Source organism: Eumetopias jubatus, unplaced genomic scaffold (assembly GCF_037043125.1).
Source record: "Eumetopias jubatus isolate StellerSeaLion01/CBP00866 unplaced genomic scaffold, mEumJub1_p1.0 scaffold_9, whole genome shotgun sequence".
NCBI lineage: Eukaryota > Metazoa > Chordata > Mammalia > Carnivora > Otariidae > Eumetopias > Eumetopias jubatus.
In genome coordinates, this window is record NW_028274815.1 from 22,302,379 (window position 1) to 22,321,068 (window position 18,690).

Consider the following 18,690-nt stretch of genomic DNA (forward strand, 5'->3'; position numbering starts at 1 on the left):
AGGGATTAAGCGGTACTTTTAAAGATTTTTTGAGTAATCTCTACACCCAACGTAGGGCTCAAACTCACAACCCCAAGATCAAGAGTTGCCTGCTCTTCCGACTGAGCCAGCCAGGCACCCCACAAGTGGTACTTTCATCATGTGAGTAAGTTTACTTTGTTAGAAGCAGAGCATCTTTGTTCTGTTACAGAGTTTTATATGGATATGGAGAACCAAATGTATTTACCATTTCCCCATTAAACATCGTAATTCTTGAAAGTTTTGAATCCTGTGGACTTTCACCTTTTCTATGCAAATATAGCTAACAGGCAAGGATCTGAGACTAAATGAGGTCACTTTGAAATGATGGTGGTACCTGTACAGGGTCCAGGGGTGGCAGTCATTTCCTTAGATGCAAAATGGTAGCCAAGTTTAAGGCCCTTGCATGTAGGCAGTGGATAAATATGTTGAAGAATGAACAAATGGGAACCTGGTTAGGTCTAGAACTCTAGCAGCTTGGTGGGGTGGGGTAGTTAGCCAAGAGCAATGGCACCTCAGCCCCCAGGTTGAGGGGCTGTCAAGAGAGCAGACCTCAAGGCAGAGTCCACTTGGGCATTTTCTGAAACTGTCCACAGATCTGCCTGGGATCAGTTCTCTGCTGAGGGGCCTGGAGAGTCTGTGTAGAGCTCCTTCTGAGCAGCTGGATGAGTCCAGGGTTGGGCCGGGCCCAGGGGTTTGAGCACAGTGTTCTTCACCATAGTCCAGCTCAAACGTTCTATTTTAAAAGCCAAATAACAGCATTCTTCCTCCAGCCCCAAAAGTGAAAATCTGAGCAGCAATAATTTTTCTGGTCAAGGACAAGGTGGAGGTGGGACACGAGACAGAATGAGCCACAGGGGATGAAAAGCAGCAGAGGGAGAGTGTGCATCTTCCACCCAGATGAGTCCAATGCTGTCCCTGAAGACATGCCAGCCAGTCTCCAAATCTCCACAAGCCAGTGCCAGTCCCCTTCCACCTCTCCTCAGCAGAGGAAGACCTGTGCAGGGGAGGAGGAAGCACTTTACCCCTGCCATGGATGGGACCGGGAAGGGGGGGCAGGGGGACGACGACGATGACAAGAACAGCTGTGAACAGTACAGAAGCCCAGATTCTAGGTCCAGTAAGTTTTTATTCCCTTGGAACAAAGATCTGTGGGAAAGAAACTCCAAAAAGGAAACATGAACATGAACAACGAAATGACACTAGAGTGGTGTGCTAGGTGAATGGCATACTCCACAGTGGACCTGGTCATGCCCTGGTTTCTCAGATCAATATTTGCTCTGCCCCCAAGTGCCCATGACATAGGTGGAGGGTGGGGACAGTGAGGTGGAAAGCTTCCCTAGTCTATGCAAGCGAGATGAATGTCACTCTGAGGTCTCTCAGGGACACCAAACCCTCCCCCTCAAGAATGGAGGTAGACAAGAATGAGAGGGGCCTGGGCGTCACAGATAATGAGAAAGTAGTTACGGACCCTTTGTGGCTGACAGAATCTATCCTTAAATTAGTACCACAAGAGAAGCAACAGCTGACTAAGACAGCTTTGTGTTTCATGGTAAACATGGCCAACCTTGTGAAACCAGGCCCCAGAGTAGTGGTAACTAGCACTACTATTTCTATTCACTTCAAAGGAGCCTGGTGATGGTTAATTGGAAGCCATTTCCCGTTTCCCAGAAGATTTGCTTCGATCCCCTTTTCTAGCAAAATCCTATCCCCTGCAAGCCCCGTCCTCTATAGAGAATAGGCTGTCAAGGGACAAGTAAAAATCCTTTCCTACCCTCAACACTTCCCATGACATGACAGCTTCTACTGCAACCCAAACACCTAAAAACAAGGTCCTTTGGTGGGCTAGATAATCCAGTCCTCGATTGTCTCTACACTGTGTATCACCTAACTCATCACTGTACTACAGGATGGCCTCTGGCACTGGGACCTAAGCCTAGATCACAGTGAGGTCTCCTGGAGGATGAAGGTGGGGCTGTTCCCTTGGTGGGCTGAGCTTTCCTCAGGCACTGCCATGACCTCCTTGTCTCTGCTGTTCTTCAACATCCCGTTACTCATCTTTTCCGGAAATGTAGCAGTGTCCACTGAGAGATCCTGGAGAACACAGAGCAAAGGGAGTGGAGGGGGTGGGATGAACATGAGACAAAGGCGTGAAGGAACTCAGGCAGAAAAGGTGAAGACCCTGCTTTGATCCCTGCTGGAAGGGAGATCAGCAAAGGGCAGTGGGGGAGAAAGGGAGGAGCAAAGCATGAGGTGAGTGGTGGTGGTGGTGGTGGTGGTGTGGGGGCGGTAGTGAGAGGAAAGGCCAGCACACTGGGCACCTCTCTGGGCTGAGACCCTTCTACCCACCAAGTCAGCACTTCCCTGAGGGTAGAAGCCAGGGCAGTTACTGGGGGATGGTCCAGGTTCAGACAAATAATGAGAGCTGCTGGGGAGGAGAAAGGAAAGGGAGGGAAGAGAATCTGGAAGGTCCGGCAGTAAGAGAGGGAGGGGAGGGTATAATCTGGACAACATAGCTGCTACCTGGCTGTAGCTTATGCAGTGAAATCGCTTCTGACAGGACAGGGGCAGCAGGGCGATGAGCTTTGGTAACACCGGGTAAATGGTCCGAGGATTCAGGGTCCGGCCCCGCATTCCCCCTGAAGGCAAAGGCACTTCTGAGTCTCCTACCATGTAACCAGGGCACACCCAGCAAGCCATCTGTTCTCAGGGCTCTGAGTTCCCAGCCCCTACCCACCTCCCAGAGCTCAGCCAAGAAGCCCAAGGAGCTCAGAGGGCAGGGTCAGTCCCCGCCACCGAGTCCAGATTCCCTGAGTGGCCTCCCTCAGTCTCACTTCTCTGGGTCCCCATTCCACACGCCCTCACCAGTGAGCAGACTGACAATCAGGCCCACCACAATAACTGTGGTTGAGTTGTGTGCGCTGTACCATAAATACGACAAGGAGTAGAGACGCTGCAGCCCTGTAGGCCTGGGGAGAACCGGAATGAGGACAGTTAGCAATCACTGACAGGGCATTCCTCAGGGACATAGTCCCCGGATGTTGGGACCCAACACCTAACATTTCCCTGAGGACTCTGGTGGCCCATCCCTTAGCAAGACCCCTGGGAAACCCCTCAAAAATGAGCTATTCTCACCAAGGAGAGAGCAAGCCCCAACTCACTTGGAAAGGGTGGTTGAGGGCATCAGTGTGGTCATGGTGACAGAGGTCAGGTTGCTAGGCAGGGAAAAGCTGGATATATTAGCGGGAGAGGGTGCCATGCCGGAGGCCATGTTGGTCACTATGCTCCCAATGCCGATCCAGAAGGCCATGATGAGTCCAGCCAACAGGCCCACAATGGCACCCTGCCCAGAGACACAACACATTCTCCTGTCATGATGCCAGCCCTAATAAATCTTCACGCCAGTTCCCAGAACTCATGGGGAGAGCCCTGCCAAGATAATTCTCAGGTCCACCCCTGTACACAACTGTGGAGCCAGATGGATCACTCACAGAAGGGTTGGCACAAGGAAAGAACATCCCAAGACAGAAGAGTCCGAGCAGCGGCCCCCCAACCATGCCAAAGATGCTGAGTGCTGCCTGTGGAGGACAGGGTTGAGGAAAAAACGAGAGAACATTCAGGGTCAGAGAACCCCAGCCTCACCAATGTAAAGCATGGCCACCTGCCAATGTCTCAGCACCCCACTTGTCAGATCTGTCTGTATCTTCTACCTGGAAACATCAGAATGCAGGATTCCAGAGGGCAAATCCCGGGAATGTGAAGGGAATGTACTTTGGGTTGTCCTCCCTAGATGACTCTGAGCTGACAATGTCCTGGGAATAACTCTAGGGAACGCAGCTAACGGTGGTCCATCAAAGGTGCATTTTTGACACCTATCCCTATACCATTCCCTTCACTTCAGCTGTCTTCCTCAACTTCCTGTTTCAATCCACTCCTTTCTCCCTTAAAAATTGCTTTCTTCTCTGCATAGTCCTTACCTGTAGCACGGGTCCCATCTGGGAAGAAATATATGCCATTCCCAGACAAAGTAGCCCATAGCCAAAGGCTGGGAAAAAGAAGGGAGGAAAGAGGCAGAAATAAGTTAACACATTTAAAAGAAGAAAAAGTAGAGCAAAGCTCCTTCCCCAGCCAAACCATTACCTCTGTGTCCTTGGAAACGGCATATTCCTTCCTGCCCCAGCTCCAGGTCCCTCCCACCTGGTCTTCCCACCTATGTAACTCAGAGACCTTCCCAGGGAATGCCCTGAGATGTCAAGGTTGTGTGCTTCGTTTGGCAAGCACTGAACCCAGACTAAAGCTGGTGCTGTGAAGCAGACTGATGACAGTGCTTAGGATGTGTTTTAGAAAGAATACAACTGAAAAAACGAGGAAGCATAATCCCACCGAGGATTCTCGAAAGCATGATGGCCTGGACTTCAGAGAATTGAGGGAACCAGGGTCGGATCAGATCTTCCATCGTAACAGTTGCCAATGAGTTAAAAGCAGAAGATATGGTGCTGAAAGGAGGAAGACAAAGACGAGCTGTGCTGAGTCTGGGAGCTGAGAGGCAAAACCAACAGCGGCCCTACTGAGGAACAGCACCCTAAAGGCAGGAGAGGACATATGCAGCCAGAAGCTGTCCTCACGGTTGGCAGCTGAGGAAGAGGCCCAGAAGGCAAGGGCACTTGTCCTTTCTGAATGGGATACAGGTTTTGATCAAGTACAATCAATTCCTAGAAGAATCCTTCACCAGCAAGGGGGACCCCTGGGAGAGGACATGCTCTATTCTACACAGATGAGCTGTCCCTCGTCATCTACAGATGGATGGGCACATTGAGAAACTCAGAGATCCCCTCTTCTACCTGTCACCTTGGGCCAAGTAGGGCTCAGCTGCACCAAGCCTGAGGGAAATGGTCGAAGAGGGTACCTGAGGGAGCCACTGAAGAGGCAGGCAACAAAGAGCCCAGGCAGGCCTGGCAGGTCTTTCAGGAGATCCATCACAAAATACAGGACGAACTGCAGGCAGAGCAGAAGTGCACAGCTCTCTTGAGAGAGGAACCCTTCCCTTCCCCAGAGTGAAGCGTGGGGGAAGCCCCCTGCACGTGCCCCTACCAGTCTATGGAGAGTGGGTGATTAAGAAGGGGGCTAAGCACTGAGGGTGTCCCAGTTAGTGAAGAGAAAATGGGCTCTAGGTAGAGAAAGACGCAGTTCAGGCCCCACCCCTGCCCCTGACTAGCAGTGTGATGAGCATTCCAGCCACCTCGATGAGGCTTTTTTTCTTTTCTGTAAAATGAGACTGTTTTAAGAATTACAGGAGACCAGGTATGCGACAGCTCCCAGCAAAGTGCACGGTGCACAGTGGTGAGCCAGTAATAAAGGCAGGTCCCCACCCCAGCAGGGTGAGCACTATGATTAGGTGATGCCGGCCAGGGGCTGGGCCCCTCATGTGCTAGACTGTAGAATCCCAAATGGAAAACGACTTACATCCATTTCCTACCCAAGGTGAGAGTCCTTTCTGCAGCCAACCAGACACTCCTTCTGGGGAGCCAGGTTGGCCCTCATGGGCAGAGAAGGGTGCCAGGGAGGACTTCTCACCTGGTCAGGGGCTGCTTGAGCCTGCTGGGTGCTCATGGGATACTCCTGGTAGTAGACAAACATGACCAAGCCAATGAGGCAGCTCATGCAAAGAACCAACTGCTGGCAAGGGAAGACTGCATAGCAGGAGCTGCAGAGAGACCAGTACCAAGGAGACAGAGACTGTTAACAGACACCCTCAGGCGTGTCTCCGAGCTCCAGAAAGCAGACCCATATCCTGACCCCAACGGGTGTGTGTGTATGCTCTGGCATCCTGCCCCAACTCCCACCTGCCCCGTGGAACGGGGCCCCCTCTCCTCTTTTCCTCCCTGGTCTTCCTGTCCCTGTACTCACAGCACAGCAGCCTTCTCCGTGCGGGAACTGAGGTAGCGCTGCACCTGAGCCTGGTTCACCCCATACAAGGAGAGCATCATGAAGACACCCCCAAAAGCCAATGTCCAAAAAGTGTGCCGTACAAAAGGATCTGGATCCAGCCTACAAGAGACACCGACTGGTCACTGTGGCATAGCCCCAGACAGACACAGCCTTCCTCACACTCCTACAACGGGGGGCAGAGCAGAGACGCTGCTGCAGGGCAAAGGAGCTACTGAAGGCAAGAACTGGGTGGACACAAGAAACATCACAGCAAGATGGAGGAAGGGTTCTAGCCCTCCCAACCCACAGCCGCATGCCAGGTACTAAAAACATCTTCACCCTCCTTACCCACCAGCCAGATCCCTGTGATCACCCTCCATCTCTGCAGTGCCAGCTTCCCACCTGTCTCACTGCTGCCCCTAAGGCTTCCACAGCTTGTCCTGTTTACTGCAGCCCTGAGTTCAGGCTCTAGGATGGGCCCGGCCCCCAGGCACTACAGACCCCAGCCAGGGGAAGGGGTGTACTTACACGATCCCAGAGATGCGGCCATGCTGGGAAGCCACTTTCCACACATGCCCCAAGCCGCCCACCTTGACTGACCCCACAATGATAACCACCAGCTGCCCTAGGAACATGACCAGCGTCTGGAACACGTCTGTCCAGATGACTGCCTTCAGCCCGCCCTGCAAGGCAAAGAAAGCATGCCTGCCACAGACGTCTTTAAAACCATCCACAAGTGAAGACACCATACCTACCACCAGCAAGGGACGATATACTGCTACCAGGGGCATAACCGCTGAGCCTCTGTTGACATCAGTCCCAGCCCGTCTCCTACCCCACCAAAGTCCCAGCCCATCTCCTACAACCTGTCTCGTCCCACTCCAGAGCTCCATCCCACCTCACCTACGTTTTTACCTCATCCCTTCTTTTTTTTCCTTCCCATCTCCCCTCCCTCTCCTAAGACTTACTACACTTACCAGAGCAGTATAGACAGTACAAACAACGCCTAGGGTCAGCACTGACAGCCACAGGTCAAAGCCAGTCACTGTAAACAGATAAAAACCACATTCCTGTCTCTGGAAGAGGGTTTCCCAACAGAGAAACCAGAAAAACCCCAGTAAGACGTAAGGCATTTGGTCATTAAGGACAAAATAAATCGTTCACCACAATGGAAAAAAAATGTTTGAATCCCACCAAAAGGTGTTGATTCACCAGTTCAGATGAGACACAGTAATGTTTGATTAGCTTTCGGGTGAGGTGAGCCAAGGCACTTCCACCTCCAGCAGAGACCAGTCAAGAGCCCATGCAGGGAAGTAACTCCCTGGCCAAGGTCAGATTCTTTTCTGCACACTCTCCTCTACCTGCCCCTCCCAAAGGTGTTTTCCCAGTTGGCTGTGGCTGAGAGCCAAGGGCTGTGACTCCTCACCTGCATTGAGGGCCAATGATGGTGCATAGAGCACGACTCCCATGTAGATCACCTGTTGCGTATGGAAAAGAGAACGTGAGGGGGAGGGGAATGGAAGGTGGGCAGAGGGAAGGGAAAAAATGGACCTCAGCTCCAATAATCTAATGGCCTCCCTTCGTCTCGGCTCACTTCCCTCTCCTTTCTTCCAAATCTTGGCTTGCTGCCACCATAGTGACTGTGCTGCAACTGGAAGGAATGGGAAGCAGGATGCCTCTGATGGCTTCAGGAACACTGACCCCTAGTGGGACCTTCAGTCTTGCCAGTTTGAGAGCAGGAAAAGCTCAGAATGCTTCAACATACCCAGAGTTTGGGTCTCTCTCTCAAGCTCAAATTCTACCCTCATTTCTACTTACCATCTGAAAGATGAAGGTCATGGTCCCACAAACCCGCACAGCTTTATTGAATCGGAGCTCCAGGTACTAGATAAAAATATGTATGTACATGTATACACATATATAGATAAGTAAAGGTATTCCTCCCTACTCTACCCCACAATTCGACTTCCCTCAAGAAACCCAGGAACGTGAAGGAATATTCAACTCATATCTGCTCTGGGCCTCTCAGCACGGGACCCTCCTTCTCTCCCCACCTGACCTCACCGAGAAAGAACTTGGAAACACACAATGTGTCCCATCGTTCTCATTAAGCAGAAGAGGTCCAGAGACCCAGATCCCTCATATATGGCCTCGTCCTTCTTTCTATTCCTGCCCCTGATGGCCCTATGTGCTCCTCTTCCTCCCCACTCACCTCATAGGCACTGGTGAGATGCAGGCGGTAGAAGACAGGGATGAAGACGTGTGCAGGGATCAGCAGGCCCAGAAAATAGCAGCAGCCCAGGAACCAATACTGGGTCCCAAATCGGTAGATCTCAGACGGCACACCCAAGATGGCCACGGCTGATTGGAAGGTGGCCAGCAGAGACAGAGCCACAGGAAGACAGCTCATTTTTCGGTCTGCCATGAGCAGTTGGCCAACAGTATGCCGGCCCCAGCCACGAAAGGCATGGTAGAGCCCAATAGCAAGGGAGAGAACCAGCAGCAGCACAAACACTACATAGTCCACGAGGGAGAAGGTAGATGTGACAGTGTTTGTGTCTGAGGCTGGGAGCAGGGGAGCAGAGGTGCTCACCCCCACACTCATATCTTCGCCGTGTCTGTATCTAGCAGCCACGTGCTGCTCCTGGGCTCTGGGCTGCCACTCAGCTGGGCAGTGGCAGGCAGGTGGCTACAACCTGGCTTCTAGCCACGATCTCACAGTCCTTCTCCACCAAGTGACATTGTCCAAGTGAGCTGCAAAGGAATCAGCTCCTAGTCAGGCTTACCCTGCCTTCATGGGCACCCATTCTCAGGCCTGTATATCCCACACCCATCAAACCTGGACCAGCCAGCTCTGTACAGCCCTTGTAGGTCTAGAGATCCTAGTATGGATTTGGTAGGGGAGGAAGGAAGCAGCAGAGTGAGACAGCCAGGAGACAACTGCTTGTCCAAGATCATTTTGGGCATACACAGCTGTGAAATATAACAACCTTCTTGGGGCGCCTGGGGGGTGCAGTTAGATCGTGAGATCGAACCCTGTGTCAGGCTCTGCGCTCAGTGTGGAGTCTGCTTGAGATTTTCTCTCCCTCTGCCCCTCACCCTCCTAAGATAAATTAAAGCTTCAAAAACAAAAACAAAAAACGAACCTTCTTAGGTTTCCACCCCAATCACAAATGAAAAATCAACTCTAGCCCACATTTCTTCTTAAGGACTTCCCTGCCCCCACTTGCAGGCACAGACCCAGCCACTACAGCGTACTAAGCCAGCAGACCCCAGCCTGGCACCACAGCCCAGCAGGGAAGAAGAAAGGGAGACTAATAACAGCATGGCTTCCTCTCTTTCCCCAGCCTCAGCTCCCATCTCCCCTATTCCCAGTGTCACCTTCCTAACAGGACCCCTTCTCAGCACTGATCCCCAGTGCGATTACCTACAAGGCAGCCCCAAACTCCATTCCACATATCCCCAGGCCAAGCACTTTGTTCTCCCCAGCACTACTAGATAAGCCCTGCCACCCATCTCTCAGCAACACTACAGTCAATAGCAGATCCGGGGAGAGTGCTGGGATTCAAAAGTGTGAGGGCAATGTGCGGGAGCCAGGAGTTCAGAGTTATGATACAGAGAAGCAAACCAGCCAGGGAGCTGGGGGCAAGGGAACAGCCAGGGAAAGCGTGCCTCCCCTCCTGGAGCAGGAACCTACCTAGAGAAGTAATCTCTGTTCTGAGGCAGCGCTGCCTGGAGAAGCTGTGTTTGTCTGGAGCTGAGCAGAAGCTGAGGGTCTGGCTCTATAAGTAGGTGAGGTGAAATCAGGATTTAGGGGCGGAGTGAAGCTCAGCAGCTATTTGCTCTGGCCCCTTCAGGGAACCAACCAATCAATGTGATCCAAATGGCCCTATCACCATATGGCCCCCAAACTCCAGCTCAGTCCTAGAGGCTCCAGAGTGGGGAACGGGGAGCTCACATTCAACAGCATTCCTAGCTAGATTAGGCTTCCACTGTAAGTCACACTTGGCACTGTGTGCTAGAAGGAATTAGAAAGTAGGAGCCCAGGGAAACGGGAAAGTTGCTTTTCTGACTCCTGCACCAAAAATACTAATCCTCAAAGAAATACAGCATCATCAGCATTATCCTCAGAACAAGGACAGGATTATGCTACTTCAAAACTTAAGGGAACATTCAGAGATCACTATCACGAGCCCCCTCAGTTACCAACAAAGATACTGAGGCCCAGATGACTCAACTGATCTTTCCAGAACCACAGAGCCAATTATTGTCAGTCTAGATTAGAGCTCAGGTCTACTGATTCCCCATCCATCCACTCTTCATTTATACCATAATGTCTTTAGAAGATACCCACAACACACTCATTGATATGGAGAAAAAATTACCAAAGCATGCCAGGTTTACAGATAGCCTAAATGATGACAGTTAACCCCTTTTGAACACCCCCTCTTTTCTTTTTTTTTTTTTAGTGAAGCAACTCAGCTCTTACTTCTTGTAACCCAGCTGCGTGCCGTGAGCTTTACAAACTTTGATAACGATAATGAAAAAGTACCCTTTGCTATCGCTTTTATTTTATTATAAAGATTTTATTTATTTATTTGAGAGAGAGAAAATGAGAGAGAGCACGAGAGGGAAGAGGGTCAGAGAGAGAAGCAGACCCCCTGCTGAGCAGGGAGCCTGATGTGGGACTCGATCCCGGGACTCCAGGATCATGACCTGAGCCGAAGGCAGTCGCTTAACCAACTGAGCCACCCAGGCACCCCTGCTATCACTTTTAAAACACCATCTCTGTTTATGAACTTTAAGTGAACACTCTCTAGCTCTCAAGGAAACGGAGTCAGAAAAGTTAAAGAACTTCCCTAAGGTCACATAGCATGATACAAAACAAGGGAGAAAGAAAGAGTGCTATCTGCAGGTAGGACAGGTGATTTACCAAGGGGCCCATGCTTACTATTCCTAGAACCAGGGCGGGAGCAGAATGCTAATTGTAGTCAGTCATTCATGGAACAAAGTTTAGATTCCAACTAATCTAGATACACATTAATATAACCTACGTTTTCTGTTCTTGCCCACTAGGAGAAAGATCAGCCTGGCTGTCTTCTGGTTCACTCATACTGTGTTCTTGGGCAGATGTCGCCCGGCTGGCAAGATATGGTCTTACAGAGACCAAACCTGAACTCTGAACCCCGTGGGGCCAACAAAGAGAGGATATCAGAGGCAGCAACTCTAGGATCACATGTTCTATGAGTCACAAATGTTCGTACCCAGAATAGTGTTCCCAACAGGCCACGCTGGTTTAACCTAAAGATGCCCTGGGCCTTTGTACATTGCAATATCTTTAGTTCCCACTCCTCTTTGGCAAATTTTACTATGATAGAGGTGATGGAAAATACTGGAGAATAAGAAAAGGTGTCTGCTGTGTGCAAATAAGAATGCGTAGCTGTAAAGGGTTAGTGATAAGGCTACGCTGGTTACGGAAAAGAAAAACGATCTCAGTGTAGACTAGAACACAGACATACAGAACTGGAGACTCTCCTGCTGGGGTAAACTGGTGAAGCTTCTAGATAGAATTCTATTTGCATGAGGTGTAGAGAACCTTCCTGGATGGCTGAAGACAGAGCCAGGCAAGACCAGAAAAACCTGACCCAGTAACAAAGTGTTCCTCAGACAGGATTCTGATTCTGCGAACAGGATAGTTAGTGGCTTTCTAAAAACTACACTGCTCTAAACCCCCATGGACTTGCATTTCTCTGAGAAAAGAGGAACCAAAAGAGCAGAGTGCTTTCACTAAAACTGTAACACACAGGGTACAAAGAGTGGGCTGTGAGACCCCTTTCTAAAAGTATGACACATGCAGAAACGGAAGACCATCATTCCACACCACCGTACCCCCTTTGACGGCCTGCACTGAATTGCCTTGACTCCTACAAAAGGCAAAGGGGGCCACTGCAGGACCAACTGTCCCAAAAAATATTCCTTCAAAACCTGCCCTTGTGCCTAGAATTCCTCGAAGTCTGAAAGCTTCGGTATCCTCATTAAAAGGCTAAGAACTACCAACGCCTTAGAGAACGTGCCAGCCAGCTGAAAGTAAATCCTTTCAAGTTGATTCCACATACCGCAGCCGGGGTCGGCCACTCAAGATGAGTCAGCTTTGATGAGATTTTGCCTGGCCCTAATCAAAGGCAACACTCAGTCCCTCCAGGCGCGGGGCTCCCCAGGGCTACCCTGGGGTAGCGCTCGCCTTTCCCTTACCTCCGTGGCTCCGCCAGGGCTAGGAAGGTCCAGTCGTTTGTCCTGAGATAAGCATCGCTCCGTTTTTCTGGGAAGGAAAAGGAGTTGAGAAGGCAGGCAAGCGCCTACCCCGCCCCTCCCTCCTCACCAAGGATCCCGCCGCCACGCGGTCTCCGGACTGAGGTGATGGTGCCAGGGTGCCCGGAGCCTCCCCCGGCTCGTCTCCTCCCGCCGGGGTTTGCCCTTCACTCTTCTATCACCCTTACCCTCTTTATTTGCTGGCTTCCCGCCTTCCCTCCACACGTGAGGTAGCTTAACCACTACTACACCACGCGGTCTCAACTCAGATCTTCCCACGCCTCCACGCGGGGAACCAACTTGCCCTGCCCCTCCCCGCTCCCGCGCCACTCTCGGGAGCCTCTGGGCATTGGCCCCCATGCGCTGGCCCGCCCGGGTGCGGCCCATTTGCCGGGTCTCCACCTTTGGGTGCAGCGGAGTGGCCGAACCGGGCCTGCCGTATGCGGGCTGAGTGACAGCGGGGGGGCGGAGCGCCCCCTGGCCGCCTCACGTGGCGCCGCCATGTTTACTGAGGGCGGACGGAGTGGGCCCCGAGCCACTGCGGTGACGCGACCTCGGCGTCCGGAAGCGAGGAATACGGAGCTGAAAGAGCGGCGGCGGGGAGGCCTTCGCTAACAGGGGAAAAGGAGAGGGGGTTGGCCAGTCCGCCCTAACGGGGACCGGGGCGCGCAGAGAAGAGCTCTGACCTCCTCGAGCAGCCGCAAGCCCCAGCCTGTGCCGGGGGACTAGGCCACGCCCTGGCAGGGCGGAGCCACACGCGCAAGTCTCGCGAGGCGCTGAGAAGGACGAACGGAGCAAAAAATGGCTCTTTGCGGGCCGGGCAGTCTTTCGTTCCTGGTCCCTTGGGCAGCGACCCTGCTCCTCGCTCTGGGCGCGGAAAGGGCTCTGGCGTTACCCGAGGTACAGAAGCAAGTTAGAGGTCGGGCTGAAGCAGAGGTGCTGGGCAACCTTGTTTCGCGCTCGCCGGCCCTCGGCTCTCTCTCCCCAGCCCGCCCGTGGCTCCGATTTGGTCCCTGAGGCTTTCCTAGCTGTAGCCCAGCCGGCTCCAGCTCCTGAGTACTCACGCCGCGCAGGTCTCCCGGTGTCCTCGCCCTGCTGACGAAGACCTTTAAAATTTGATCTCCTTGTTCCTTAATCTTTGAATAACCTTAAGTTTTTCGGTTACCGCGAGCCCTCTGGCTCTTCAAGCTCGTCACGCGCGGATGCCGTATATGGTGCTCTGCAGTACTTACCTTGTGTAAAGCTTGATGAGTTCTTTGTGTGCCGGCGGTGCTTTTATACCTGGCCAAACCGGGTCTGTCAGATTGAGAAGTCACTGGAGAGGGCATAATAAATATGTTCGAACAGTGATCTTCAAAGATGAGGGCTTTTCCTGGGCAAGGTCTGGTGCAGAAAGTCTCTAGTGTGCTGATTTAGCTCCTGGCTCTAGGCGAAGAAATGAATCCCCTAGGCACACTTGACATATAAAGATAGGACACTTACCTGCCCAGTGTTAAAGGGATTCTGAAGAGTGTACTTACTGGCAGTTAACTTTTGCTACCTATTTGTTCTTTTCTTGGCTTTTCTTTCTGGAATTCTAATAGTTTTCTCTCTTCTGCAGATATGCATGCTGTGTCCAGGGAGTGTGCGAGATTTGTCAGAAGTGACCCTTTATTGTAAGCAGACACCAGAGCTAATGCTGCACTCCCGCTGCTGCCTGAATCAGGAGGGCACCATTGTAGGGTGAGGGAGGAAAAGACAACTCTGGATACTGGAAGAGTTCCCAAACCAGATTCCTTTTTTTTTTTTAAAGTAGGCTTTATGCCCAATGTGGGGTTTGAACTTAGGACCCTGAGTTCAAGACTTGGGTGGAGATCAGGAGTCCAACACTTAACCCACTGAGCCACCCAGGCACCCCCTCTCCCCCCAGATTCTTGAAGGCTTGCCTGATTGGCTTTTGGGATAAATATCCGTGCCTGTTTTGGGGGCATCCAAACCATGATTCTCATACATTTAAATGTGTTACAGCATTTTTAGGTAGGTAAACAATCCTGTGATTCTTCCTGGTTGAAACTGCATAGAAGTCATAATTTTTGCCCATTAAAAAAAAACCTCTTATGGCTTCCTCTTATTTTTTTTTTAAGAGGTTATTTTTTTATTTGAGAGAGTGAGCAAGAGAGTAGGGGAGCAGGGGCAGAGAGAGAGGCTGACTCCCCACACTGAGCAGGGAGCCCGTTGTGGGGCTCTGTCCCAGGACTCCAGGATCATGACCTGAGCTGAAGGCAGATGCTTAACCAACTGAGCCGCCCCGGCGCCCCTACGGCTTCCTCTTAAAATAAGTTTTGTTCTTTAATTTTCAATTTTGGATTACTTAGTGTATATCTCCATGAAATGGCTCCGTTAGCCTCCAAGGCAATTTATTAATAGGGTATTCCTCCCTTCCAGTTAATTCATGTTTGTCTTTGAGGCAGATTCCTCTTCTGCAGATTCTGTCCCCTTATGAAGGTTAGTCCCTGCATTTTCTTCCTTTACACTCAGGATTCTCTCTTCGTATAGCTTCAGCTGTAACCACCATGCAGGTGTTCCCCAAACTAGATCTCTTTTAGTATCCTTGGCCACCTCTCCAACCTGAAGGTACACATGAGTACTTCTAGCTTCCTATTAAACATTTCCTCTTGAGTGCACCCTCACTTCAGAGTCCTAAATGTCATCTGTCTTGCTTCCATTCTCCTTTATCCCTAATTACCTAAATACTTCTCTATAGGAAACTATCTGAAAACCAATTTTTTTTCCCATCATCCCTCTCTAGTTTTAAAATTAGAATTGTTTGTTGCCCTCAGGATAAAGTTCAAACCATTAACCACTACAGATTGGTCTCAATCCACTTTTCAAACATTTTTTTCCCAACTATTTGTCCACTAAAACCCTTCATGAGGGTCTGACTTGAGCCAGACTTGCCTACTTTCCAAAAGCATTATGCTTTTGTTTCTTTGTTCATTCAGGCCTCCTTATCTGAAATTTCCTTCCTCCACCAAATTAAAACATACCCATCCTTTAATTCCAGCATCTTCTGTGAATGCTCTCTACCACTCAATGCTAGAATAATATCTCTTTTTTTTTTTACTTCTTCTAACCCTTAGTGTCTGTACCACTCAAAATTATTCATTTATTGTCCTGTGATTTCTTTCAGATTATAATTTAATGTTTATGTTGTTTTTATATTTGGTGATGGTCTTCCTGTACTACATTGTAGGCCACTTGAAAACTAAGATACTGAGGGTTTTCTTTTTATTCTCCCAATTTTTGCAGTTAATAGGCACTTAGTATGGGTGCCTGGGCAGCTCAGTTGGTTAAGCGGCTGCATTTGGCTCAGGTCAGCCCTGCATTGGGTTCCCTGCTCAGTGGGGAGTCTGCTTCTCCCTCTCCCTCTGCCACCCCCCTGCTTGTGCTCTCTCACTCTCTGTCAAATAAATAAATAAAATCTTTTTAAAAAAAAAGGCACTCAGCAAATATTTGAAAAATAGAGGAACAGACAGCAATAGATAGTGAAGGAAAAATAATGTGGCATGGTCCTTAATATCCAGTAATTTGTCTTCAGTCTGTGGTAGAAAATGCACTTGGAAAAAACTTTCATTTATGTGACTTGAATTTTTTTCCCCATTTGAAGGCCTTTGTGGATCTGAGAATCATAATGCTACAATGTGAGATTCACTAACCTAGACAAGGAACAAATTTCTTCCAATATATGCACAGATGCCTAGATATACTGGTTAGAACAGTACAGTCCAATAGCACTTCCCGCTATGATAGAAGTGTTCCATATCTGTACTTTCCAATATAGTAGCCACTGATCACATGGTGAGTGGTTACTGAATAGTTGAAATGTGGCTAGTGCAAATGAGAAACTGAATTTTTTTTACCTAATTTATTTATTTTTAAAAGATTTTTTTTATTTATTTGACAGAGAGAGAGAGCGAGAGCAGGAACACAAGTAGGGGGAGTGGGAGAGGGAGAAGCAGGCTTCCCGCCGAGCAGGGAGCCTGATGCGGGGCTCGATCCCAGGGTCCTGGGATCATGACCTGAGCCGAAGGCAGACACTTAACGACTGAGCCACCCAGGCGCCCCTTTTTTACCTAATTTAAATAGTTACATGTAACTAGTGGTGACTGAACTGGACAGTGCAGAATTAAAACATCTACCACAGCATCTAGTTTGTGGCCCTGAACACAGCTGTGTTCAATTAATATTAGCTGAAAAGAGGGTTAAATTAGCTTACCGTAGGTGAAGAGAGACATACAATTACACTGATTACTGTGTTTCCTCAGGCTGGATCTCCAGAACTGTTCTCTGAAGGACCCTGGTCCAGACTTTCCTCAGGCACATACTGCCATCATCATGTAAGTGACTAGTTACCCTCCCTCCCCAACGGCAGCTATGATAAAGGGCTGATGGGAAAGTCTTTGAGGATGGACTTCTAAAAAGATGTTTGAATATTAATGTCCAAACTTGGACAACTCAGAATGAGAACTGGATTACCAGCCCAGGAAGATGTGTGAATGGAAGTAGAGTGTTTTCCTAGAGCACACCACTAACAGTGTGTGCTTTGCAGAGACCTGCAAGCAAACCCTCTCAAGGATGACTTGGCCAACACCTTCCGTGGCTTTACCCAGCTCCAGACTCTGTGAGTAAGGGTATAGGGTTGGGGAGAGAACCAAAGAGGGACAGTGCTGTGAGCTCAGCAATTTTGGGCTGTGTATTATGATTGCCTGTGTTGTGTTCAGGATACTGCCCCAAGATGTCAGCTGTCCCGGAGGTATTAATGCCTGGAATACTGTCACCTTTTATATAAAAAACCAAACCTGCCAAGGGCAAAGGAACCTTTGCAACAGCACTGGGGACCAAGGTACGCTGTCTCACCTCCACCCTTCCAGGAACTTTCATCCCTTATATTCTCATTTTAGCTCTGACAGTACTAAGTTGCTTAAGTGCTTCTTGTTCAAGTTTCTGAACCTCTAACCCCTTGAAAGAAAAGGTTGTAAGATGTATTGTTCTTATGTTCTTTTTAAAAATTTTTTTATTTAAATTTAATTAGCCAACATACATCATTAGTTTCAGATGTAGTGTTCAACAATTTATCAGTTGTGTATAACACCCAGTGCTCATCACATCACGTGCCCTACTTAATGCCCATCACCTAGTTACCCCATCCCCCACCCGCCTCCCCTCCAGCAGCCCTCAGTTTGTTTCCTATAGTTAAGAATCTCTCTACGCAACTAATGAATCTTTGAACACTACATCAGAAACTAATGATGTACTATACATAATAATAAAAAAGAATCTTTCACAATTTTTCTCCCTCTGATGACTTCCCGTTCAGTTTTCCCTCCTTTCCCCTATGATCCTCTGTGCTGTTTCTTATATTCCACATATGAAGGATGTCTTTCTCTCTTTGACTTTGTTATGTTCTGATTATTTGAAATCTTCTTTCTTCTGCTTTTGACCTAGAAGTAGTTGAGAGAATCTAAGTTGAAGCAGGTATTTGACAAACCTACATAGTGAGATTCAGTGATGTCTTCTGTTTTTCTCTGGCTCACAGAAATGTGTCCTGAGAATGGATCCTGTGTACCTGATGGTCCAGGTCTCTTGGAATGTGTCTGTGCTGATGGCTTCCATGGCTACAAGTGTATGCGCCAGGTGAGGAATTAGGCCTTCTAATTAGGGATAAGAGAAATGCATAAAGAAGAACCTCTCTGAAAGAAGAGCCCTAGGACCAGAGCTAATGCAAATCATCTAGAAAAGAGAATTGCCCTGGATAAGGGGATAGGTATACTAGGAAAGAACTAGGTATTAGGATGTAGTCCTTGGTGTCATGATGTATGAGGGGTTTTTTTGGTCTGTCATTCATAGGGTTCCTTCTCACTGCTTATGTTCTTCGGTATTCTGGGATCCACCACATTATCCATCTCCATTCTGCTTTGGGGGACCCAACGCCGAAAAGCCAAGACTTCGTGAACCACATAAGTCTTCCTACTGACCTAAAGATCTTCTTGATCTATCTGAGCCCAGCCAGGGAGATTCTCTTCCTAGACAGGCATGGTTGGCCAGCAGATCCTCCTCAAGACTGAAGCCACTTTTGGCAGGAAGATGGAAAGTTGCATAGCCTTGGGGTGTCGTGGACACTGCAGTCCAGGAATGGACGGGGACCAGTGCCCCATTTGTGCTTGTGCTTGACTATAATAAACATCTTTTCTTGTTCTTTTTTTTTTTAACTTTTTAGAGAGAGGCGACCTGGCTTTGTGTATTTCTTGGTTAGAGTGGGAGAGAGAGCTTTGGGATAGTCGGTTTTGTTTTCTAGTTTTCCCGGGGTTTCGCAGTGGGGCGGAGTTGAGGGGGAGAGGAGACGCCGTCACGCTGTTGCTAGCTTGGCCCCGCCCCTTACGTGCTGGGTTCCGCCCC

The 18,690-nt window shown here is 49.5% G+C and overlaps 2 protein-coding genes across 8 annotated transcripts; one reads left to right on the top strand and one right to left on the bottom strand.

Annotated features, from left to right (window-relative positions):
* Positions 1–1,127: 1,127 nt before the first annotated feature.
* SLC5A6 (solute carrier family 5 member 6) lies at positions 1,128–12,993 on the bottom strand. Of its 7 annotated transcripts, none has more exons than XM_028099452.2 (18): positions 12,942–12,993; positions 12,199–12,265; positions 9,644–9,728; positions 8,159–8,700; positions 7,765–7,830; positions 7,373–7,424; positions 6,924–6,991; positions 6,475–6,629; positions 5,926–6,066; positions 5,593–5,722; positions 4,925–5,013; positions 4,402–4,514; positions 3,996–4,063; positions 3,510–3,596; positions 3,180–3,361; positions 2,884–2,987; positions 2,539–2,657; positions 1,128–2,112 (listed from the first exon to the last, which is right to left on the bottom strand). In XM_028099452.2, the coding sequence occupies exons 4-18, from the start codon at positions 8,549–8,551 to the stop codon at positions 1,960–1,962; spliced, it is 1,920 nt and encodes a 639-aa protein (XP_027955253.1). In that variant the 5' UTR covers positions 8,552–8,700; positions 9,644–9,728; positions 12,199–12,265; positions 12,942–12,993; the 3' UTR covers positions 1,128–1,959. The 7 variants fall into 7 exon arrangements, with proteins under 7 accessions (XP_027955253.1, XP_027955252.1, XP_027955251.1 ...); XM_028099451.2 differs by having other exon boundaries at positions 12,658–12,985; XM_028099450.2 differs by having other exon boundaries at positions 12,444–12,985.
* Positions 12,822–18,490, top strand: ATRAID (all-trans retinoic acid induced differentiation factor). The gene is made up of 7 exons (XM_028099459.2): positions 12,822–13,155; positions 13,856–13,977; positions 16,560–16,631; positions 16,844–16,915; positions 17,016–17,137; positions 17,831–17,928; positions 18,142–18,490. Exons 1-7 carry the CDS (start codon positions 13,057–13,059, stop codon positions 18,244–18,246), a joined length of 690 nt encoding a protein of 229 aa, XP_027955260.1. The 5' UTR covers positions 12,822–13,056; the 3' UTR covers positions 18,247–18,490.
* The last annotated feature ends 200 nt before the right edge of the window (positions 18,491–18,690 follow it).